Raw genomic sequence first — 23805 nt, 5'->3', positions numbered from 1 at the left:
TACACACAATGAAGGGTTGGTAGAAAAACCCAAACAGGAAAGTGCCCAGTAAACATTATTTGTGGACCCAATTTTAGAATCAGTACAAAATTAACCCAATCGACAACAAAAACGTCAATAGTGCATTGTTACGAGAGCATTAACCCACTACAATTCGAATAAAAACTGGTGGATAACCAGCTGAAGCAAAGCTAACATCAGTGAGATCGATTTAGTTTATGCTTGCTATGGACAGTAACGAGAAATTGATCCAAAACAGGATCCCTAGGGGTATCATTATCCCAGTAGTGTTTAGAGATTTATTGTTTTTATGCCACAGACACTAATAAGAGTTATTTGAAACATGATTTCCAGGGGCATCATTATTGGGAATTATTCCTCCCATATGTACACCATAGCGCAACCACCTTGTCAGCAATTTGCAACTCTTCTTGTTTCAATGGTCTCTCCATTCTAAAATGTTGTATGAGTGGTTACTGCGCACATAAACTTTTCCTGCATTGGTACCTTTACATTTTATTCTTTAGGAGCTTGTGTTATCAATCTCATGATCACATGTCTAGCTACAGTTTTCTTAGTCCTTTTATTAGTTATCTTCTTATTTCTAAATGACGAAGAGTTCCATTGTAGTAATTGCATGGGTGACTACATAGCCGATAGATCATTATTGTGCATTCTGTTCTCTCTATGCTGCCAATCTCATGATTCTGTGTTTGTTAAAGACAAATTGCTGAATCCTTTATCTTTCTTTCTTGCTGTAAATGCTAAGAAAACTCACACAGCCTCTCTCTCTGGGTTTAAGTTATTTTACACGCCATTAATACAAGCAGCAATGGTGGCCAGCTTCACAAATTTGTACGAGATCCAAGGCTTTATGTTTGAGTAGTACATAGTCAAACATAATGCCATGGATCTGGTACAATATCGTGACGTTGGGGATAGATTCTCAAATTCAGATCACACGCCTGCGCATATTAGGATAAAACTTGCCATTACACGTGGAAGCCAAATCAATGCACGCCTCAGAATGGTCATATAAGATGACATGGCAAAAGAAAATTGTCAAGTTAGACTGGCATCCGAAAAATATAATATACACTATGAAGGGAACACTCAAAATTTCTCCCCTTGAGGATCCATGTGTTATCTCTCTTTTTCTCTTTTCTTTTTTTGTGGAGGGGGTGGGTTTTGCAACCCTTGGTTGGTTCTCTCTTTAAAGTCTGTCCACCTGCTGCAGAATGCTAGACCCAGTTCAATGTGCTGAGTGAGACGGTAATTTCATCCTGCTGCCTGCACATTACCCCAGAAGCATGTTGAAGTCAGATGCTTGCTGTAGAAAATTCGAGCATTTCATTAGTAGAAGGAGAGTGTAATCATTTGCTTCTTTTTATTGATACAGAGAAAAATCACAATGAAGCGCGTGTTTGGAGTCAAGAAAGAGAAGGCGCCTGTTCCCACTGTAGCAGAAACTACTGAAAGGGTAATACAGCTATTTCTTGTGCATGCTGCTTTGTTAAGCAGTTTATGACTATTAGACACTATTGGTAATTTTACATGGTGCAGAGATCCTTTCCTTGTAGGAGTTTTTCTTTTGTTTATGTCATGAATTCCTATTCCTATGTATGCTGTTGGGAAAACGTTCATTAAGGACGTAGATTTTAAATCTCTCCATAAAAAGTTTGCAGATTTATTGTATAACAGAAATTGTGTGAATTTGGACATCACCAAGTCAGCATTACAACTTGCGCTGTTTTAGACTCTATGCATTTAGTACATGCAACTAATCTGAAATTTAGTATTCTGACATAAACTTGTGGTATTTTGTGTGTTAGTCAAATGTCAAAAGCACTGCAAATAGGTGTTGAACACTATAGGTTGTGACATAGGCTTCTACTATCAACCTCCAGCCCTTGAGACTCTTCCTCATACATGATGTCATCGTGTGCAAGGTTAGAATGATAAGGCAATAATTTTCTGAATAGCAAGTGCCTTTTCAATATGATGTGATCATGGGTAAGGCGAGAATAAGAAGACAGTGATCTCATGCATTGCATGCGTCCCCAATGTGGTCCAACTCATCTCCAGGAGAAACCTGCCACCTCTGATTCCTTCAGCAAGAGAAGTGGTTCAAGAACAATCTCATGTTTATTTAGATGATGAAAAGAGTTTCATGTATCTCTCTTTTCCTTTTGGTATATGTTATGCAGTTGATCAATGTGCATCAACTATTTGTTTATCAAATGTTGTCACAGGGAAAAATTTCGTATGCTTTCTTGTTTATTTGCCTTCGAAGGGAAACTTCTCATAACATTTTTACTGCTGTTAATTAGTTTTAGAAGTGGGAAACCTAAGCCTAAAATTTTCACCAAGCTGATTTTCGCCACCTACACAAGAAACCTTTCAAGTTATGAGCCATGTCTATTAGGGATCCAAACAAATTGTGCACAATTTTTGTGTTACTAACATTGTGCATTGTCAACCCATTTGGAACCCAGTGTAATAGTAAAACCAAAAAACTGAGGGATTATGTGTATGCTTGTTTTTTGCTTGTCACATATTTCGGTATCAATACCTGAGGATGTCATACAGATTGGAAAGCGAGGTGAGTCCGTTGATGAGAAGATCAAGAAACTTGATATGGAACTTGTAAAGTACAAAGAACAAATTAAGAAGACCAGGCCAGGCCCTGCTCAAGAGGCTGTAAAAGCCCGTGCGATGCGGGTCTTAAAGCAGAAGAGAATGTAAGCGCCAGTATTGGTTGTATTTGTGTTTCTACTTTGCTGTATCATCTCTATTAAAGAAATATGGTTTTGTTTAAAACGTAGATAATTCTTTTTTCAGGTATGAAGGGCAAAGAGATATGCTATATAATCAAACCTTCAACCTTGATCAAGTGGCTTTTGCTACAGAGGGCATCAAAGATGCCCAGCAAACTGTGAGAATATTCTGCTTATCCTTCAGAAACTGGATTCATGTCTCACGTCATTAAAGCTTTAATACACATAGCACCCCGAATTACCGAATCTTTCTCTTAAAAGAGATCTTTTATTGCAGCTGGCAGCAATGAAAGTAGCCAATAAAGACTTGAAGGGGACTATGAAAACATTGAAAATCGAAGATATTGATGTAAGGAGTTCCATTACCTATTTTCATGCCATACAACCTAATCCTTCTTTTGGTGATCATAATATAACATATGTTTGGGAATAACAGAACTTACAAGATGAGATGATGGATCTCATGGATATAAGTAATGAAATTCAAGAGTCGCTTGGAAGAAGCTATAATGTTCCTGATGATATCGACGAGGATGAGCTTTTAGGAGGTATCTTTTGATAATCATTCCAAAAGTCATGCGATCACAGGAGACAAGATACTAACAATACTTATTCTAGATCTCTTGTGCTTACATTTTGTTTTTAATGTTATTAGAGTTGGATGCATTAGAAGCTGACATGGGTACAGAAACAGAGGCTTCAGAAATTCCTTCTTATCTTCAGCCAGATAAAGAACCTGAACATGATACAGAACTTAACTTACCTCCTGTGCCTGCTGGACATGCACAAGCTCAGGTATGAGTCAGATACTGTTATGTAAATATTTTTATATATTGGCTCCTTGCGTCATTATGTAATATGATAAATGCTGTGCATAATGTAAATGTCTCGTTATATGTTTGTCCCTTACATGCTAAAGCTATATATGTCGTGCCTCGTTATGTATATTTCTATTTGTATGTTTATGCCTGGGTCTATATATCTACAGCTCCATCTCAAGTAATGATCTAAATAAAATCTGGTTGATATCATGCACACGTACATTTCCATCATGTATACTTTTAGCTATCTTTACAAATTTACGGCTCAACAATCTCATAGTGACTTTGACAAAATCTTGTCGATGTACGCAATTTCTACATGTACATTTATTTATACATATCTTTATGCATTCATAGCTCAATAACCTGAGATGGTGATTGAAAGAAAACCTGTTTACTATTGTGAATGCATACAATTTCTATATGTATATTTATACCGACTTATATATCAGCGACAAGTCTGCAGTAGCAATGTGGTTAAGATAGTTCCAATACATGCATTTCTAGATGTATATACCTGGCATGCATTTGTTTAACATCATAAACAAATGCATGCCAGGTTCCTTTACAAATAACCAAACGTTAATTTTGTTTTTTGTTTTTTTAGGTTGCTGACGAGTTTGGGCTGCCGGCTGTTCCAAGAGCCTCTCTGCGATCCTAATTTTCACTTTTATGCCCACTTCTTTGGGTGTAATAGGCAGTTATTTGTACACTTACAACCTGTTATAGTGATGAATGATGTATGATATATTTTTCAAACATGGGAAGTTAATAAACAAAAAATGTTTGTCCTAAGGTTTTCCTTGCGTATTCTATTTGCATCACATCTTGCAGAACTTTATCCAAAAACATATCCTTGTTTCTGCTATTCACAAATTTCTACAGTTAATGCAATGATACAGTTTGTACTGGTACTATTTGAACTTACATGTATTTAAAAATATAATAAAAGGGATGTAAACGTGTTCTTAATTGTTTTTGGAGTACTGCAATATGAACAGAGTTGATAATAACTGGGCATCATATCATGCATTAGCACTAATTGTAAGCTTATTCTGTTTATGAATCTGATTAATTCTAATTAAGAACTTATTGATATATTAGAGCCACCAGGGGTATTTGGGAGATGATGGTTTGCCATAATAAGGATTCTAAACTTGTGAAGATCACAATTGTTTATTCCCTCAACAAATTGTATGAAGAGATAATCAACATTATGCACTTCAAGGTTTTTTATCAACATTCAAAATGGCATAGATAGAAGATATTCAAATACAAGGTTTCGTGACATAGATGTTGGTAGTTGTGGATCACCTAGAATAACCGCATAATACAGTTCATGTAGAAGGGAAATGTATTTGGATATAATCCATAGAAATAATAGGCATTTATTGTGCATGAGCATTCTTAAAACTATATAATTTAGGTACCGAAGTGAAGGTTTCTTGAATGGTTGATGTGAAACTTCCTTTAATGCCTTAGAGCTTGATGCCCAACTCTGCTGATAATTATATTCCGATAAGAGTATTGGTAATGTTTTGGGTGGTATTGAAGTTTGCATCATACTGAATGGTAAAAGTCAGACTTTATATAGTTATCATAACAACATTTACACATTATTCAGCGCCCGTGGCCTAATGGATAAGGCACTTGACTTCTAATCAAGGGATTGTGGGTTCGAGTCCCACCGGGCGTGACCATTTTTGCCTCGTCTTTAATTCTCGAGGGGAATTTCTAAACGTTTTACTCTTCTTCTTGAGAATGCCAAGCGCGCACACACCTTTTTGCATTCTTCACAGCACTCTTTGCCTTTCTGATGAAAGAAGCACATTCGCACTAATAAACGATAGGTTGTACACATTTCTTCGGAGCTATGGTGTTCACAACTGTTGATATGCATGATTTTTGTGATTGGCCATAGAAGCTCTCTCTCTCTCTCTCTCACGCACGCACGCACACACACACACACACACACACACAATTAGGCCTAGTGATGCCATTGAGATGATGCAAACATGAATTATACAAATACACATGACACATGTAAAGTATGTTGAAGTCTTTGAGTTTGGTTGTCCACATTTCTAATCCCATGGTGTGTATTGAATAGGGTTGCACTATAGGGAAAGTTTGGGATCTAGAGGTTGAACAAAACACAAAAGTTAGATTTCCTTGTGTTCTATTAGTTCAAGTGCCGTTATACAATTAGAATTGTATAACATGTTTTGTTCTCGTTGAGGGTAAGCAAATGTTTCCATATCTTAAGGGCTGCATATATACCTGCACAATCAATATTCTAATTTCTGACTTTGAGTGAACATGCACTATACTTTCTTGACATATTAGCTATTAGTGAGACACAAGGTTGTGCTTCAAATGTGTGGGCCACCAAAATTGGCCTTGAAGAAGCTTGTGTGTAGTGATTTGGACTAAAGGGGCAAATCCCATAGTGTGATTGCTGAAATACCGCAAGGATATTGTGATGTAATACTCACCTTTAAAACATGTCACCTTTACTTTGTCTATATAGGTGTCCTCAGATTAATGGAAAAGGTTAGCATTGTCATAAGAGCGACCAAGTTGTGTGTTTGCGCTATGGATTCTTTAAAGGAGTCCTACTGAATTATTAATAGGTATTTTATATTTTGGGATCCTTGCATGTTGCTAAGGTGTTAAGAAAATGTTGGGTCCTAAAGTATCTCAAAGACAGAACTTAAAAGGAAACAAATATATTTGAGACGCAATTTAACACTTCCCAAAGCATCTCCAAGACACACAACTTAAAAGGAAACAAATATATTTGAGACACAATTTAACGCTTCCCAAAGCATCTCAAATACACACACGCTAGAAAAGGATACAAATATATTTTCATATGGCCAAATGTCAAAATTCCTATGGATTAATATAATTATGCTATATTCTTTTTATCAAGAAAAACCAACAAAAAAAACATAAAATATATGTAACTGTTGGGATCGTTACTGAACAAAAAAGGAGTGAAATAGAGATTCTAGGGCATGGAACCTTACTATTTTATATGTGGTTTAGTAGAGTGCAATGAGCCTGTTTTTGCTAAAAAAATATTTATATGGCTTAATTGTTCTTGCAATTGGGGTTGGGACATGCCTAAAATGTACATCTAAGTATGAAATAAACTATGTCGAACATTACATACACAATGTTTCTAGTTCGTTTTCAAGAATCGGTTATAATAGTGTGGAATGCAAATGTCGAAATGCTACCCGCTATGGTGCACACACCCGACATGATCCACTTTTACATGAAAATTACTCACTTTACTAGGCTACCTAAAGAATAGCTTTAGTGACAATGTCTAGTTGCAAGCTAGCTTTTGGACATTCATTATAGGGTATAATTAGCTTCAAAATAAAGAAGTGTAAATGCTAGGATAAAGTTGGGGTTTTATTTGGCCATTCGTGCAATTATGTCCTTACAAGTTACATGTATCACACAAGTAGTGTTTTCATTTAACATTTAATCCTTTTCTTACAAAACCCATCTTGAAGTGTATAGTATATATTTCTTGAAATGCAAGGTAGGAATGAGGATATTCTCCTTGAGGGATGTTGGTGGGGAAAGGAAGCAAAGCACAACACATAGGGGATACATATAAGGAATGAAACGGATTGTGATAAACACAAAGAGCAAAAAGAATAGGAGCAATAGGATGGCCAATCGAAGAACAACAACAAGAGGACATGATTTATTGGGAAAGGTTGGTAGGGTCCTTGCATGGCCATGGATGAAGTCAATCGAGCCATGGATAAGGGTAAGATCAACGACTGTGGATGAGGATGACGAAGAGGCGACAATGATGCTGAAAGAAATGATAGGATCAAGAGGCTCGATTGAAGTGCAACTAGGGGCATTCATTATTGTGTTTGTGGCAAGTGGGCTTGTTCCTTTGGAAGATGCATTATTTGTGGTGTTTGTTACAATATACATATTTTTGTTGTCATGTCGTTGTGCATTCCCAGCATATCCGATGACTCATATAACATTGCAAAAATCACATGAAACAAGGAAGGGCACATGGCGACAAGCGTACATTGTGGTGGGAACATTGTTGAGTTTCTTTCTTCCTCTAGCATTTGCTTTGGGAGGGTTCTCACGTGGGAATCCCGATCCTGCACGTGCTGCCACACCACACTTGTTTCTATCGGCATCACAATTGTTGAGTGAGCTAGTGATAAGCCAATACCCTCGCTTCTCGCCCCCGGTCCGTGTCATCCTAACACTCCTCTACACCACTCGTTGCGTCTTTTCTCTAACCAATTGGATGCTTCAAGCCTTCTCTCTTCACCAATACTCCCAGGTATCATCAATATTATTGTCATTGTTTATGTGCTTTTGCACACATTTTCAACCAAAACTAAAAATATAAGCTTCATTATGTCATGCATAATGTCCATTATAGACCTTGGTTGTAGAAAGTAAAAATCTACATAATGTAAAGAAATTTGGCTAGAACCTATTGTGAGCCTATATTCAACATCGTATTCCTTGCATGTATTATATACAAACTCATGAGTTTGAACATAAAAGAACCTCTTTCCTAATAAAGTATATATATCTCTAATTGATATTGTAGACCCTACCACATCATCACGACACCAAGCCTCATGATATCCTTGTGATTATATTTTGTTTGGGAGTCTCGCATTAACATTTTATAAATAATGATTAGTTGGGAACATATTTGAAATAGCAACACTACATTTATTGTCGATTTGCATCAAAGACTTATACAATTGAAATTGCTAGTTGTGCCTTTAATGAATGTATTGTGTTATAATGAAAGAGATAAGCATGCAACATTCAAATAATCACTTTCATGCTTTGAATTATTTAAAAGATTACAACTATAGTTTTGAAGCATCCTTGACAAGTGTCACAATGGAAGTGGTAATGACAACATATACTTTTATTCACAACTTCATCACATTGAAACATTAATCTCTCTTTAGTTGTACAACATGTGTTGCCTATTGGCATAAATCCCCCACTTTCATAATATGAAAAGAGTATTGATTTGACAATTATGTTTGTTGGGTCAAGTGGAGATTTTGTTCTAGGTAGGGTGTTCTTCCTGTATCTATTCGTGCTTCAACATATGCCATTATCCATGTATTGGGCACACTAAATTATATTACCAATATCTCGTTTTTCACCTCCAATTAATATAACAATGTGTTTTCCCAAAGAGGGGGGGGGGGGGGGGATTTGAGGAAAAGAGGGCACCGGTATTTTGGCAATATCAATAGTTTAAGGGATATTTTAGCAATACAGTAGCATTTGTCCGTCTTCATTTAAAAAACAAAAAAAAACTCAACTCGAAAACATAACCTTGAGAAAGTTTTTAGCACTTCATTCATTTATGTGTAAACATTAGTTGTTGTAGTAAGCAAAGTTGAGGTTTGCATTATACTTTGTTGTTGATTGACTTACTCTATGAAGGGTGCATTGTTACTTCAATATCCACATGAAACGGATGACACTTGGTTTCCGCGTCTTCATTTGACTATACCCTTATATGGGTGGCCAAAGTGGGGAGACATTTAGGGACCCTTCTCTAACAAGCCCACTGAATTCTTTTTGAGGCAATAAGTACATTTCAATTCATTGGATTGTTTGTTTACAGGATGCTCTATGGGTATTGTTTGGGAGGTGCTTAGTCGTGGCCAACTTTATACATTGCAATATAAATATATTTTGCATCTTGATTCCAAAGCTTCTCCTTAGAGCATTCGAGAGATATATTGTTGCTAAGAATGCTTATTTTGCTTCCAAACATGAACAATCAAATCAATCAAGCACGTTGACAAACAATGGGATGCCTAAGGATACAGACAAGGAAATACAAAATGCAAAATTAAACGACGATGTCAACATCAAAGGAGAACTAAGTTTAAAGATGAACAGCAAGGAGAAAGAAATCCAAGATGGAAGAGTTGGGATTCTGAATGCACGTAGTTCTATAAAAAATGTACCAAAGCTAATATTTTAAATAGACAAGGAGATCATCAATACATACCTACTTCACAACAACTTGGAAATCCATTGCAATTTCAATCTTCAACTGATGTACAAATCAAACACATCCCTGGAACAAGGCTGATGAGCACAGATATAAAAATTTGGTCTCATTATTTTACATTTGTCCATATCAAATAATAAAATGGATTTTTTTTTGTGATTTAAATATATTTTTCCTACAGCTGCTCTAATAATAGATGCAAAGTAAATGCTACAAATATCAAATTACACATATTGGAAGTTAAATTCAGATACTAAATACAAATGGGTTAATTTTCTCCACGGTTTCCTGATGTGACCAACGATGGGTCATTTTGGTATTCCGAGTATGGAGAAACCTCCAAAGCACGTTGGGCAATGCGCCCATCCTCATGGATTCTCTCAACAAGAGCTTCCAGTGAAGGAAAATTTGCCTGACATAAAAAAAAAATACTTATAATGTGATGTAAAACGTTTTAAATAGCCAACCAAATGCTTATTAAATACCTCAGGACGAATGTAGCCAACCACAACCAACCGGAGCTCCTCACCATAGAAATCTTCTGAAAATTCATGCAGCAACCAAGGCTCCTGAAAAAAGAAATAAAGAAAATGTAATGCTTTCATTTTCTTGCTTTGAATTAAAAGTACTCGAATTAGATCTAAAATCTCTTATAACATTGAAATACTGATGGCATGATATGATGAGAGAAATGAGATGAGGAAGCTTAAGTGAGAAAATGATTGAGGTTCAGAAACATGAGTACATATATGGGAGAACCAAAAACATAAAGGATTTAAAAAACCACCAAAAGACAGTTCGAAAACAGCCAAAAATGAAAACATTACGATGATGCTGCTATGGATTAGCCCATCCTGTAGTAAGAGAAGGAAGGATAATTGGTTTTGGAACAATTAGGAATGGTTTTACATTTCTTAACAATGTGCATAATTCTTAAGGAGTATAACTCATCAAACTCCTCATAATAGGTAGGTACTAAGGCCTCACAACTGTTTTCTCTGAATTGTCGAAATAAGGATTCCAACCCACACTCATCACCATTTTAAAAACTCCTCGGTTAGAGAGGCCAGCCCACCCAAGATAAATGCCACAAACATAGTCTGAAAGGATGGTTGAAAACGATGATGTTGGTAGATTAGCTGCAAACCCATTTTGGAGATTAATATTAATCAAAATTCCTCTAATAACTAGGCTTGGAAATAACATAACCACAATCACGAAATTTGATGTGAACATACCAGTTGGTATTCCTAAGACCTTTGAACCACGGCCATATCCCTTGATAACTGGGCCAGCCACATACCATGGCTCGATAGGAAGAGCATCACATACCCCTGTGGAGAATGGACAAAACAAATTCATTTGCTCATCATAGAATTGTTATCATGTAGCATGAATAGTTTTTGAAGTTTGTATATATGTTTGAACATATCAAACATGTGCGTAATGAAATGTTTGTGCTGTTCATAATATTTGAGAAGTGTGTTTCTATTATCCAATTTTCAATCATTTTAGTTAATGGTATGTTTTTACTTTAAAACAAAATTTCATCCATTTTATTCAGCAGCAGCTTTTATCACAACAAAATTTCAATTCATTTATATATGTGAAATGAAGATATGACCTTCTTTAAGGAATTTGTGTTGGCAGAGGGTAAAGTTTGAGAATTTAAAGATAGCAATAGCACAAATTATGACACCAGTTCAGTATTTAAAAAGAAAAATGCTAGACTAGTAAGTAGGAGTAGGATGCAGGATTAAGAACTTACAATCTTGAAAAGGTGCAAAACCCCAAGTCTCAGGCTTGAAATCTAGAAGAGAGCTAAGAATACAATCAGCTGAACTGTATTTGTCATGAGCCTCTTTCTTAGGCAGAGATGGAATCGCGACTACCTGCATCCCAGCTGCCTTTCCCGCAATAACGCCAGGGCTGCAGCTAAAGGAGTTAATACATTTGTAGCTTACATAGTTCTAGCCTTACTATCTTCTTCAATAAATAAATAAAAAGAAAAGTTTACGGTGAATCCTCAATGACAAGACAACTCTCTGGTTCTACGCCTAGTAGTTTTGCTGCTGTTGTATATCTGTGCAGTACAAAAGGAGGTTTTTAATAGATCATGACATACTATTTCTTCATTATGATAATGTATATGATTGAATCTATTTCTGGTATAAAATTTCATAATCATGTATAGGGTTAAATGTGTTTCTGGTACCCGAATTTATGCTTCCATATTACTGAGTAAATCTATTTCTGGCTGGAGATTTTATGACTACGCGTATGGTTACATGTATTCTGGTACTAGACTTGGTGATTTTGTATTTGGTTTATTATATCTGGTTCTTACATTTCTGGTGCAGGCTTTGTTTGTTTCACCATATCACTGCCAACAATCACAGCAAAATATTCTGTCCAACCTGAAAGGCATTTCATTTCCAACTCATCTCCTGATACTCACAAAAAATCATTAAACGAAAACCAGATAAGAGATAACGAGAAAAAGTTGAACCAGGGTGATATTTCAATTTATCAAGGATGTTAGCCTTCAAAGAGTTGGAAGCCAAAGCCATGGGTATCTTATGATCATGGAAATGCTTGATTAGACGAGCTGCCCCTGGAAGAGGTCGGGCCATTGACCATCTACACATTTCACATTACGGTTTTCCAAGATGTTATTCACATGATCAAGAACATATTTAAGAAATCAAACTTTTCTTTGCATAAAGATACACATATTTTCCTATATGCAATTTATATCTAACCTTCTCTTAAGTAGAGGCATAAAAAATTTCATATATGCAAGTATATAAGCATTTCTTAAATGATGATACACCATCCAAAAATGCAATGGTGTCTAACATTTCCTTATAAATTACAGATAACTCTAAAAATGCAATGGATATCTAACCTTTCCTTATATAAAGGTGCACATAAATCCAAAAACGCTTCTGCTGTACATGGTAACTCATAATCTTCCACTAAAACTCTGGCAGCCTCAAACTGTTGCATGCCAATGACCTTATGCAGTTCTTTGGAGTCCCAAATTTTACCAAATTTGGAGAACAAAATCTGATTGACGTCGTGAATAATCCTCTCTGTAAATTTCCACAAGAAAAATCAGATTATAAATTATTTACATCTCACCAAGTAATATGTCATATAGTGTAGTGAGCTACAGCACAATATCCATGGACAGATTCGTCTGGAACGAGAAATTGGGATGCTGCTAGGAGTCAATTATATCGGCAAACAGACATTGGCAAAATCTAGGTAAGCCATGGGATTGACGATTGGCCAGTTGGTCGATGAGTGTGGAGAAGTGTGCATCCACTCATAAAGTTGTGCAACTTATAAAGTCGCTTTCAAGTTAGGGGTTAGGCCCTACATAAAGTCACTTGGATGCTATCAGTGATTGAGAAAAAGTGAAAACATTTCAGCCCTTGCAGGGTGTTTTGCATGCCCACTTTCTCACCGTACAACAAGAACATATGAGGGCTCAAAAATGTTGGATAGCCATTCATACATGTACCAATTTATGACCATTTGGCACGTTTAGAAATGCAAAGGATTGTCTGGAAGAGCACAATACTGACGTTTTAAACTTGAGTGCTATGTATTCTAAACTGACTGCTGACTGCTTTTCCTTTCATACAACAATCTGGTGCAGTGATGAAGTGCACCAGGTAGCCACTTTCTTGAAGAATAACGTGTTGCCATGATGGACCACATTGTTCATGCAAAGTCATCTGCATTCTTCATGGGTTCAATTCAAAGAATGTTTCTCAGCTGGATGGTTGAAACATTTTTAAATGTGGATTTAATGACAGCTTGGAAAAGCTAGATGAATTTTCCAGAATCTAGAAAGAAACAAAAATAAGTTCTAGGAAGCCATATTGCTAGTTTTCTCTTTCAAGACAGCTTCATTGTCTGCACATGTTGAAGAGTATTATTGCAATCTACCCAAAGAACTGAAGGATTACTGTACACTGCCTGATGTGACAACATTTCACAGCTGATTGCAAATGCATTCATGGCCAATGCTTTGTTGCTAGGAAGTACACAGAATTCAGAGGCAACAAAGTAGACTCTGAAGGCAAACTGTTTGGATGGACAGAAGGAACTTTGAAGCAAATCATTTGATAACAAAAATGTTTTTGGTGGAAAATCCTTAATTTGCATTTAGAAAGGACAGACAGCTTCTAAATGTCAATTGAAATCCATTAGCACCGAGAAAAGAAGCACACGTCCAAGAAGCCAAAGCAAAATACCTATGTCAGACTAGTGCACAATGTGGCAGGTGAGAAACCAATCAGTGATGTCACTGAGCTGTGTAGTGTTTGCACCTGATTAGACCCAATGGATGACGCACCAATCCCAAACTTTGAGCATGTCGCTCTTTCCTGCATTATTGTTTTACATATGCTAGAATTTTTACATTTCATGGCTGAGTTACTCCTTATCTATCAGGGTCAGTTAAGCTCTTCCATATAAGAAATTGCATGGCCTGTCCTTTGTAATAGGCTAACTGCATGCTCAGAGATTGACTGCTTGTGTGGAATCTTCTTCAATTCAAAGAGAACAAAGATACAAGAAGACATGGCTTGAATCTACAACGCTATCAGTGTCATACTGCTGAAATTGATGTAATTAGAATTTTGTTACTGGCAATGTTGTCAGGGTTCTGGCTCTCATTTACTTTATACCCTACCCTTGATAAAGAATAAAGAAATACAAAACGTGGTGAAAGACTATGTGGCCAAGCAGTGTCTCAAAGTCCTCATGAATGGTCAATATAACTACCTGGCCATGTCAAATTGAGTCTTCAATCATGTCTGTCTATGTTGCACACAGTTTCATGCCAAGCAAATGAAATTGCAACCAAGTTAATGGAACCTGATCCTATTGGCATTTACTGCCCTTTGGAAGCACTGTAACTTCCAAGGAACTAGTTTATGTAGTATGAATCTACCAAATTTTACGAGTTGCCTCTGTGGAAATATAAAAAATTCAAATTGCGTCGAGATGAGTTTGAGATCTTAAATTTGTGTTTCTACATTGCAAAGAGATCTTGCGCAAAATGAAATTGTAACTAAGCTATTGGGGCTTTGGGTGAAGCAATAATTCCTCCCCAGATACATGCTGACAGGTTTATCACACAATTCTTGTGGACTAAATCAGAACATTTGATGCAAAAAAGTTGTAGCAATGCTTTCTTGCCCATCACAATCCCCATGTACTGTTTAGCCATGTTTTTGCTTCAAAAATGCAAAAGTCTGAATATACATTTGTGTGTGTGTGTGTGTGCATTTATGAGTGCATGTAGATGCGGATATGGGTATGTTCCAGTTTAGTTAAGTGTGCAAATGTGCATAGATATGAATGTGTATTGCATGTAATAGACATGGCATTGCAACTTTTAGATTTTGGAACATATTCAATCACGAGGTTTATACAACACATGGATTTATGTTTTATGAAAACAAAAGTAACTTACTCGTATGAAAAGAGTACAACCAGAAACATAGAGATCAACGATGGTACACACATGCATACACGTCGTCAAATGCTGATATTGAGCTTACCTGTGTCGATGAGGGTTCCATCGAGGTCAAATATGACGTGTGAGAGAGGTTTAGACATTGCTCGCAGGTTACAGGAGGGTAGGAATGATGAAGATACGAACGCTCTGCAAAGACAGAGCATGTGCAGGCGATCGAGTCGGCACAGCAGAAGAGGGAGGGGAAAGCTCCCCTGTCGATATCGATAGCAAGCTTCTTCACAAAGAATAGGCAAATTACAAAAATAGCCTTCCTTCTTTTGACAAAAAACACTCTCAATTATTATCTGTCGTCAAAAGCTTTATACCCACATAGTGAGTGAGTGAGTGATACATGCTCATGTTTTTCCTAGGGACTTTGATTGATTTGACTTTAAAATTTGGCAACATAGAAAGATGAAGAAAGAAAGATGTCTGTCGTAGACGTGATGTGGTGGGCCTGAAGGTGGGAAAAGTGGCGAAAACAAGGATAAAGAATGGAGTCACATTGTGTGTGAAAAAGTAAGAGAGGGAGAATGTGTAGCACGCGGGAGAAGGGGCAAAGGAAAGGGAGCCACAAAGTATACATACATATATATGTATGTATGTATATTATATATATATATATATATATATATATATATATTATAAAATTAATAAAAGTGAATGGCCTAGTGGCTAGGGCCACTCAATGTGTGTAGGAGTTGCGGTGTTTGATTCTCTATTAGAACGGCCGCAATAAAATATACTCCTTTAGTTCGATTCTCTGTTAGAGAGGCCACATTAAAATCTATTCCGTTTTTTTACTTTCATATGGGGAAAGAAGCATTTGCATTATATGCAAATGAGGTGCATCCCTCCCTATAAAAGTGGTTTCTTCGACAAGGGTTTCCTCAACTAAGTAAGTGTTTTCTTCAACTAAGCACAACCTTTGACAAGCTAGAGTCATCAACTAACACCTCCTTTTCACACCCAAGTCTTTTTGAGTCCTCCTAACCTCAACATTTTATGCGACATAATAAATGTTGACTCCCATGAGTTGGTGCATAGCAATCAAGAATAACTACATTCATCCATACCTTGCCCACCTTTGTTTAGCTAGTTTTCATGCATACATGTGGATGTCACCCACAAAGAACGTGAATGCCTCAATTAAGTATATGAAGAGTCCTTTTATGCATACACTAGCACTGAAACATAGTAATTACATGAGAGACAATGCAAAGTAAAATGTAAAATTCATGGCAAAAGTTGTGCAAAGACAAGACAAATAGAGTTTGTAAATGCCACACCGATATTATGCACACTCTCAGCAAGGTTCATATTTGAATCAATACTCTTTGAACTCTTTGACAATATTACAAGCCCATATTTTCCTCTAGGGTTTTGAGTATTACTTATAAGAAAGATTAACTTTTTACAATCGACATTTAAATAAATACTACTCAAATTCCCAAAATATCTTTCCTAACACTGAATAACGTTATGCTAAAGACAAATAGAGTTTGTAAATGTCACACCGATATTATGCACACTCTCAGCAAGGTTCATATTTGAATCAATACTCTTTGAACTCTTTGACAATATTACAAGCCCATATTTTCCTCTAGGGTTTTGAGTATTACTTATAGGAAAGATTAACTTTTTACAATCGACTCAAATTCCCAAAATATCATTCCTAATGCTGAATAACGTTATGCTAATTAGGTGATAATATAAACGCTATTGGAATTCATTTGAAATTTCACAAAATAGCTACCATGTCGATTGAACTTCTGTGGGGAAGAACAAATTTCCAATTATGACCATCAATCTAAATACAGAGATTTGCCATCCCCACAGACTAAAATTTAGGTGAATGCATTAAAACATGAAATACATGCAATGAAATATAAGAATAATATTCTATGATGGAATTTAATTAGGCATTTGACGCATTAATAGCAACCAGACTTTCACACTGCTTAGAGCATGTCTTTAAAGAATAGAGCTGTAGTTCGAAACAGCTGCATTGCTCTTGACAAATACTTTGGGTCATTAGTTTCTGACTGCTTAATTTATGAAGGAACCATTATTGGGAGAAATTTGATTTCAACAAATGCTATGATGGGAGGGTTGTCAACCTAGTTGTTTAATCTCACATATAACTCCGAATAATAATAATACCAGGGTTTTGTTAAAGAGGTGTTAGCAAGACTCCTCGCTACACCAAGTCATGAACAAATATGAATTGATATTATCATGTATATAAAAACACTAACTTACCACCACCATTTGATGAAATATGTCTTTTTAACAGCTAATTTGCATGCTCACATATATGTATTAGTAAACGGTGAACTTGGAGCATGATTTGAGCTAACACTTCTAGAGCAATGCTTATAAAACGTGCAGGAATGACATAAAATATAAAGGATAAATAAAACACGCAATTAGTAATATAAAACATGCAGCAATGATCACATATAGGAGTTGTAATGATATATATCCAACAAATATACATATGAAGCAAACTATCAGCATAGAGGTAAGTTTATACATACACACTGATTTGTCTCGGAGGCTATTTCTCCTGCGCACCATCATCCATTTCAATACTATCAATCAGCACTTTTTCGGAGCCAATACAGAGGGAATATAGAATGGCTCCCTAGCCATTTATTTGTTGAAATGTAACTCTCCTTTCCAATACGTGTTACATCTAGAGTTTATTAATTTACATAGCTCCGGTTCTAAGGCATAATAATGATAAGAATTCCTGACTATATTAAACCATTTAAGATCATACATACATCAAACTCAAACTAATGTTGTACAACATGATATACTGTCGCACCATTTTCATGGCCAGCCCGAAAGCGTCCCAGCCGTACAAGGAATAACAAGCATGGCTTCACCTTGTCACCTAAGATGCAGAAAAAGGGTATCAGAATAACAGAGCACTAAAATATGAACAATAGGAGCTCTGATTGGTAGGCAGAATAATACACCTTCATCTAGAGATGATAAATCGTCTTGATCAAGGACATAGTCTCCCTGTTCAATACCATCACAACCATTTCTTTTCTTGACAAAGAACTCACATATAGTTTCCACAAAATTGTTCAGATCCTGTATAAATCATCACATAACATGCTAAACATGGTGTTACTCTATAGTTCCAGAGTTGGACCTGATTGAAAAGGTGAGCATACCTCAAGAGAGACCTTTAACTTTATCCATGTTGGGCTATTGAAATATTCATTTTCATCTACAGGCTTCAATAGCATCCTAATTTTATTGGTGGTTGAGACAGTGGGAGACCCCTTGGCCTCATCTTTGACTACAAATGAAGCAAACATTGACAAGAATTTCAGTTGTAAAAACATTTGGAGTCTTCGCTTGCACTAATAATCGTTCAATCGCTATCTCACCCAGAGTCTTTGATGATAACACTTCTGCATGGGATTCCTGAAATACGGTTTCCTTCGGAGTGAGCACACGAACATGTGTATTGTAATCCACCACAGGAGTTGATCCTGTTAAATGCACAACCTATATGACCCTTTGCTTATATAAAAGAGGAAGTACCAAAAACGAATTTTGACCAAAAACGAAGTACCTTCTTCTAGGGCTAAACAAGCAAGACCTGCAGCAGATAACCCTAAATCCTGCAGACTGAGGGTTTCTATGAATCTAAGACTGAATTAAGGAGCAGACATGAGCACTCAGGAATGCAAGTAATGACATCTGTTAACTGAAAATTTTGTACATGATAGGATACGATGAATCATTTTGTCCAGGTTCTTTTACTGTCTCCGCATATGTATCAGCATGGGACCGTCCATTTTCTCCAAGTGATGAGGAAATTGATCGCGATTTCTGAACATTTTCTAGCACAGAAAATACACCTCCATTCAAACAATGTGATGTTTTTAGATCCGAGTCCACAAATGCCGAAGTTGCTTCAGCCAAATCTTCGCCAATATCCTCTGCAAAAGACTCTTTATCTGGAGCAAACAAAGAATTCTACCAATAAATTTAGAGGATTAAACGCCACAAACTGTAAACTTAAAATGCAGTGTAAAATTAGAACATTCTCTTTCTGTATTCCAGTGTAGCAAATCAGCCTATGTACTGCAATATTAAAATTTATATAATGGGTCATATTACGTGTGTTTGAAAGTATCAACTACATGTATCCCAAATTACAATGTATCAGCCTGCATATAATGTACCAAGCTGTATTCTTCAGAAGTTGATTATACCTAGCAGTCTATTTATAATGTGTAGGCTGCATGTATCACAGCTCATAATGCCCCAGACTACATGTATCTAATTACTTCCTTTGCTATATGTATCGGGCCAATACAGTGCTTCAAGTTACAGGCTACAGGTGCCACGTATGTAGCTGACTTTGTGTCTAGCAATGTATCAGGCTACATTTAACATAGCAAAACAAAAGTCTCACAAGCTGAATATATGATGCATCAGACCACATGGTTAGAATGTATCGGACAACATGAACTATATTTTATCAAGATACATTCTTCACAACTTGAAAGAATCCAAAACACAGATTATGCCGGGCTAACTTATCAAAAATATGTGATAACAAATACAACACTAAAGCAATTCATTCCACCTTGCGCTGTCAGACTACATGCATGACGATGTACATTGCAGACCACATGTATTACAATGAGTACATCAACTGCATCCTTTGCAAGAAGATGGAAATAAAAACTACATGAATAGCAATGTGCGTATCAGACTGCATGTAATAAAATGGGTGTGTCGAACTACATACTTTACCAGCAAATGGAAATCAAACCTTCATGTAGTACAGTACATGTTAGAGTGCATACATTAGGCTACATTCTTAGCAGAAAATTCAAAACATCGACACTGTCAAAGATTTGCAACATCCAATGGCTAACGCATCAAAAATATTAGTACGATAAGTACAATGCTAAAACCTTAATATATCAGATTACATGTATAACACTGTGTCAGACAAAAAAGCTACAGTGCCCCTAGCTAGCTTAACAAATTTTCAGCTTCTTAGTTCCGCTTTACCTGGTGCAGTGTACCCATAATCCGTCAGCCGCTCTTCAAGTGCAGAGACACTTCTCTCGTTTTGCTTGTAGATCTCCTTTAAGTGTCCAAGGATCTCTTGGAATGAAATGGTGTTCACAGTCCTGGACTCCAACCTTTCCACAGCCTGATTTGCAGAAGATATGCGACCAATTAGAGCAGTGAGAAGAGAAGGAAGATCTGCAGAGGAATAACAGATGCAATAAACAAACAGATAGGAGATGCTACACAAAACAAAAAAACTCAAAATGAATATTCGGATATTATATGTGTGGAAACATTAGGAAGGAAGGGAAAGAAACGGGAAGAGAAGAGCAGTACTTTGAGATGGAAGAGAGGAAGGTTTCTGGTCCACAGCTATTCGTAGGGCTGCACAGGAAGACTCGAGGTGAGAGGTGAAACCACGGATCTCTTTGCAGAAGTTGGTAATGGAAGAACTGCAATCTTCTCCCATAGTCTCTCTCCCTCTCTCACTTTCGTGCTTTCTGCTTCTTTCTTTCCCCGATTTGAGCAAGGAGAAGTGGAAGAGCTGCTGTTTTCCTGTTCTTTTTTTCCTGCAGAGAAGAAGTGATTGAACAGCACAGAGAAAAAAAGACAGCACAGAAAAAGACACAGTCCAAATGTTTTTGGAGGGGACTGTTTTTTGAACAATCGGCAACAGTTCGGTTCGGTTCGAGACGGTCAAACCCGAACCGTTAATTTTTAAAAAACCTGAACTGAACCGAACCACGAAACCGTTGAATCGATCCATTAAATTTTTTGTCAAACCATAAAGCCATTAAATTGGTAAAACCGCGGTTTTGTTGTTCGGTTTTGGTTTTCAGCTTAGGTCAAATTTTAAAATATTTCATTATTTAAATTTTCAAAATTTTAAAGATTTTCCTAAATTGTGAGAATAAGGCATGAATATGAAAACATTGTTTAAAAACAATTTTTAAAATTTTAAAAAACTAAAAAACCATTAAACTGTTTAAACCGCGGTTTTACAAGGCAAACGAGGAATCAACAAAAGTGATGGGAAGATTGTACAAGACCTACCCATCCTACTTTATGAATATGTTACAAAATATACATAAAATTGTGTGTATCATCAAGAGCTAAGTAATTCCCATCAAGTGACAACAATGCTCTAGTGCATCATGGGGTACAAGTTTGGTCAATGCATTTGTGGCATTTTGTTGAGAGACAACTTTCTCAACAATGATGTGACCAACAACTATGCACACTCAGATGAAGTGATATCGCACTCCAATGTGCTTGGTCTTTGCATGGTATACTGGGTTTTTCGCCAATGCAATGGCACTCTAACTATCACAAAACACTATGGGTTCAAGTTGAAGTATGCCCATGTCAAAAGCTAATCTGGACAACCATACAACTTCCTTACATGCTTCACTAGCCACAATATACTCTACTTCTATAGTGGATAGAGCAATGCACTCTTGAAGACGAGATCTCCAAGATATGGCACCCCCCATAAACTAAAAAATATTCCCCGACGTAGACTTGCCGTTGTTAGAACACCAACATAATCAAAGTCTATATATCCAATAATGAATACATTTCTGTCACCTAAACATATACACTTATTCTTGGTGCCACTCAAATATCTCAATATCATTTTAACTGCGTCCCAATGTTTCTTACCAATGTTTGACAAAAAAGCTGCTCACATCTCCCATTGCAAATGCAATGTCTAGCCTAGTCGCTATCATAGCGTACATAAGACTACCAACAACTGACTGGTAAGGAATTTTACTCATGAACTCCACTTCATTATCACATTTGGGACATTCATCTTTGCTCAATTTAACATGCATAGATCATGGTGTGCTCAAAGGCTTTGCGCTCTCCATATTAAACTTCTCAAATTGAGACAAATAAATACATCCATTACTCCAATCCCGAGCAATACGCAATCCAAGGATGTGTTTGCATTTCCCAAATTTTTCATATCAAAGGTTTGATTTAGATTTTCCTTTAGTTTGGACAACTCAGTTTTTATCGGCAATGAGCATGTCATCTACATAGAGTATCAAGATCACATATGAGTCATCTATACATTTCTTTGTATATAAGCATGAGTCTTCATTACTCTTAACATAACTTTAGGATCTCATAAAAGCATTGAAATTTTTATACCATTTTCGAGGCGATTGCTTAAGACCATAAAAAAATTTCTTAAGTTTACATACCAAAGGCATTTTCCCATAAACCTCAAAACTCTTTGGTTGCTCCATATAGATCTCTTCATCGAGATCTCCATGCAAAAAAGTTGTTTTTACATCCATTTGAAATAAATCAAAATCGTTTTTTGGCAACCAATGTAAGCATCATGCATAATGTAGTCATCTTGAATACCAGGGAGAAGATTTCATCAAAATCGACTCATTGTTCTTGCTTAAAACCTTTTGCCACAATGCGAGCTTTATACTTGGGAAGAACACTATCGGATGTGTATTTGTACTTATACACCCATTTACATGGTAGTGCTTTCCTGCCTTTGGGCAAAGGCACTAAATCCCAAGTTCCATTCTTATGGATACTATCCAACTCATTTTGAATAACTTGTTTCCACTTAGCATGATCGTGGGCAAATATAACTTCATCGTAACATGAAGGCTCATCGTGGCATCTGATAGCATTACGTAATTAGCAAATTTACTAGGTGCTTTGGAGACACACGTGGATCTCCTCAATGATTCCTGAACTTGAATACAATCAGGTTGTGCCTTAGAAACATCATTCTCAACATATTCTTGTTGAAAATCATCATTTCGTACATCATTGTGCAGAGCATCATTATTTTGGGCATCATTATGTTGACCAGCAATATTTTTTCGTGGTTGAGCACATGTAGAAGCATCCACATCAAGGCACAACATCCTTAAACATGACCTTTCTCACTTCTACCTCCTTTACAAACCGTTTATGCATTTTGTTCTAATAAAAAACAACATTGCTACTTCTGACAACAGTACGTGTGTCAAGGTCCCATAAGTGATATCCAAACTGCCCATCAATTCCATAACCCGGGAAAATACATTTTCGGCATTTATAATCCAATTTCTTTCTTAGTTGTTTTGGAATGTGTAAATATGCCTCACATTCAAAAACTCTAAGATGAGCATAATGGGGTGCATTGCCTATCCACAACTCTTGTGCCACTTTTAGACCTATGGTTGTGTTCAATGATAGGTTAATCACATGGATTGTTGTTAAAACAACTTCTGCCCAAAAACCTTGTGAGAGGTTTGCATGGTGTTGCATAGAGAAAACTCGGTCCTGGATGGTTCTATTAATCCTCTGAACCACACCATTTTGAACAAGGGTGTAAAGAGTTGTAAACTCTCTCTAAATGTCTCTAGACTTACAAAAGTCACCAAATTCGTGAGAGTTATACTCACCTCCATTGTTTGAATGTAAAACCTTAAGCTTTATGTCCTTTTCCAACTCAACCGAAACAAGCCATTCTCTGAATGTAGGGTATACATCATCCTTTCCCTTAATTGGATAAACCCAAACTTTTCTATT

At 36.5% G+C, this 23805-nt stretch overlaps 4 protein-coding genes and 1 non-coding gene across 5 annotated transcripts; 3 read left to right on the top strand and 2 right to left on the bottom strand.

The window, feature by feature from the left end:
- Positions 1 to 1333: 1333 nt before the first annotated feature.
- Positions 1334 to 4393, top strand: LOC147868021 (vacuolar protein sorting-associated protein 60.1-like). Its single transcript, XM_087315948.1, has 7 exons — positions 1334 to 1480; positions 2590 to 2741; positions 2842 to 2935; positions 3055 to 3126; positions 3214 to 3325; positions 3433 to 3572; positions 4206 to 4393. The coding sequence occupies exons 1-7, from the start codon at positions 1412 to 1414 to the stop codon at positions 4257 to 4259; spliced, it is 693 nt and encodes a 230-aa protein (XP_087172074.1). The 5' UTR covers positions 1334 to 1411; the 3' UTR covers positions 4260 to 4393.
- Positions 4394 to 5221: 828 nt separating this feature from the next.
- TRNAR-UCU (transfer RNA arginine (anticodon UCU)) lies at positions 5222 to 5294 on the top strand. Its single transcript has one exon. It is a non-coding gene; the product is annotated as a tRNA-Arg (tRNA).
- A 1948-nt stretch (positions 5295 to 7242) lies between these two features.
- LOC147868019 (uncharacterized) lies at positions 7243 to 9814 on the top strand. The gene is made up of 2 exons (XM_087315947.1): positions 7243 to 7937; positions 9264 to 9814. Exons 1-2 carry the CDS (start codon positions 7290 to 7292, stop codon positions 9627 to 9629), a joined length of 1014 nt encoding a protein of 337 aa, XP_087172073.1. The 5' UTR covers positions 7243 to 7289; the 3' UTR covers positions 9630 to 9814.
- FMN/FHY (riboflavin kinase/FMN hydrolase) lies at positions 9755 to 15403 on the bottom strand. The gene is made up of 10 exons (XM_087315946.1): positions 15242 to 15403; positions 12568 to 12754; positions 12169 to 12299; positions 12007 to 12076; positions 11677 to 11742; positions 11428 to 11588; positions 10898 to 10993; positions 10647 to 10798; positions 10145 to 10228; positions 9755 to 10071 (listed from the first exon to the last, which is right to left on the bottom strand). Exons 1-10 carry the CDS (start codon positions 15360 to 15362, stop codon positions 9928 to 9930), a joined length of 1212 nt encoding a protein of 403 aa, XP_087172072.1. The 5' UTR covers positions 15363 to 15403; the 3' UTR covers positions 9755 to 9927.
- A 2248-nt stretch (positions 15404 to 17651) lies between these two features.
- Positions 17652 to 20789, bottom strand: LOC147868017 (uncharacterized). Its single transcript, XM_087315945.1, has 8 exons — positions 20593 to 20789; positions 20254 to 20451; positions 18959 to 19184; positions 18797 to 18870; positions 18609 to 18713; positions 18390 to 18517; positions 18186 to 18306; positions 17652 to 18100 (listed from the first exon to the last, which is right to left on the bottom strand). The coding sequence occupies exons 1-8, from the start codon at positions 20723 to 20725 to the stop codon at positions 18000 to 18002; spliced, it is 1086 nt and encodes a 361-aa protein (XP_087172071.1). The 5' UTR covers positions 20726 to 20789; the 3' UTR covers positions 17652 to 17999.
- Positions 20790 to 23805: the final 3016 nt, after the last annotated feature.

The sequence above is a fragment of the Azolla caroliniana genome, unplaced genomic scaffold (assembly GCF_043228905.1).
Source record: "Azolla caroliniana isolate FFs.n. ecotype wild unplaced genomic scaffold, voAzoCaro1.0.p SCAF_2, whole genome shotgun sequence".
Lineage (NCBI taxonomy): Eukaryota > Viridiplantae > Streptophyta > Polypodiopsida > Salviniales > Salviniaceae > Azolla > Azolla caroliniana.
This window is presented reverse-complemented; position numbering and strand designations above follow the sequence as displayed.

What these genes read in the sequence shown, in the direction of transcription:
- LOC147868017 (XM_087315945.1), bottom strand. Translation starts at nt 20,725, where the DNA reads ATGGGAGAAGATTGCAGTTCTTCCATTACCAACTTCTGCAAAGAGATC. An exon ending in CCTGGACAAAATGATTCATC is followed by an intron (nt 18,871 to 18,958) that starts GTATCCTATCAT and finishes ATTCAGTCTTAG; the next exon opens with ATTCATAGAAACCCTCAGTC. An exon ending in GTTATCATCAAAGACTCTGG is followed by an intron (nt 18,518 to 18,608) that starts GTGAGATAGCGA and finishes CTTCATTTGTAG; the next exon opens with TCAAAGATGAGGCCAAGGGG.
- FMN/FHY (XM_087315946.1), bottom strand. Translation starts at nt 15,362, where the DNA reads ATGCTCTGTCTTTGCAGAGCGTTCGTATCTTCATCATTCCTACCCTCC. An exon ending in GCACCTTTATATAAGGAAAG is followed by an intron (nt 12,300 to 12,567) that starts GTTAGATATCCA and finishes TGAAATGTGTAG; the next exon opens with ATGGTCAATGGCCCGACCTC. An exon ending in GGTCTTAGGAATACCAACTG is followed by an intron (nt 10,799 to 10,897) that starts GTATGTTCACAT and finishes ATGGGTTTGCAG; the next exon opens with CTAATCTACCAACATCATCG.
- LOC147868021 (XM_087315948.1), top strand. Translation starts at nt 1,412, where the DNA reads ATGAAGCGCGTGTTTGGAGTCAAGAAAGAGAAGGCGCCTGTTCCCACT. An exon ending in TCAAAGATGCCCAGCAAACT is followed by an intron (nt 2,936 to 3,054) that starts GTGAGAATATTC and finishes CTTTTATTGCAG; the next exon opens with CTGGCAGCAATGAAAGTAGC. An exon ending in CGAGGATGAGCTTTTAGGAG is followed by an intron (nt 3,326 to 3,432) that starts GTATCTTTTGAT and finishes TAATGTTATTAG; the next exon opens with AGTTGGATGCATTAGAAGCT.
- LOC147868019 (XM_087315947.1), top strand. Translation starts at nt 7,290, where the DNA reads ATGGCCAATCGAAGAACAACAACAAGAGGACATGATTTATTGGGAAAG. An exon ending in CTCTTCACCAATACTCCCAG is followed by an intron (nt 7,938 to 9,263) that starts GTATCATCAATA and finishes GTTTGTTTACAG; the next exon opens with GATGCTCTATGGGTATTGTT.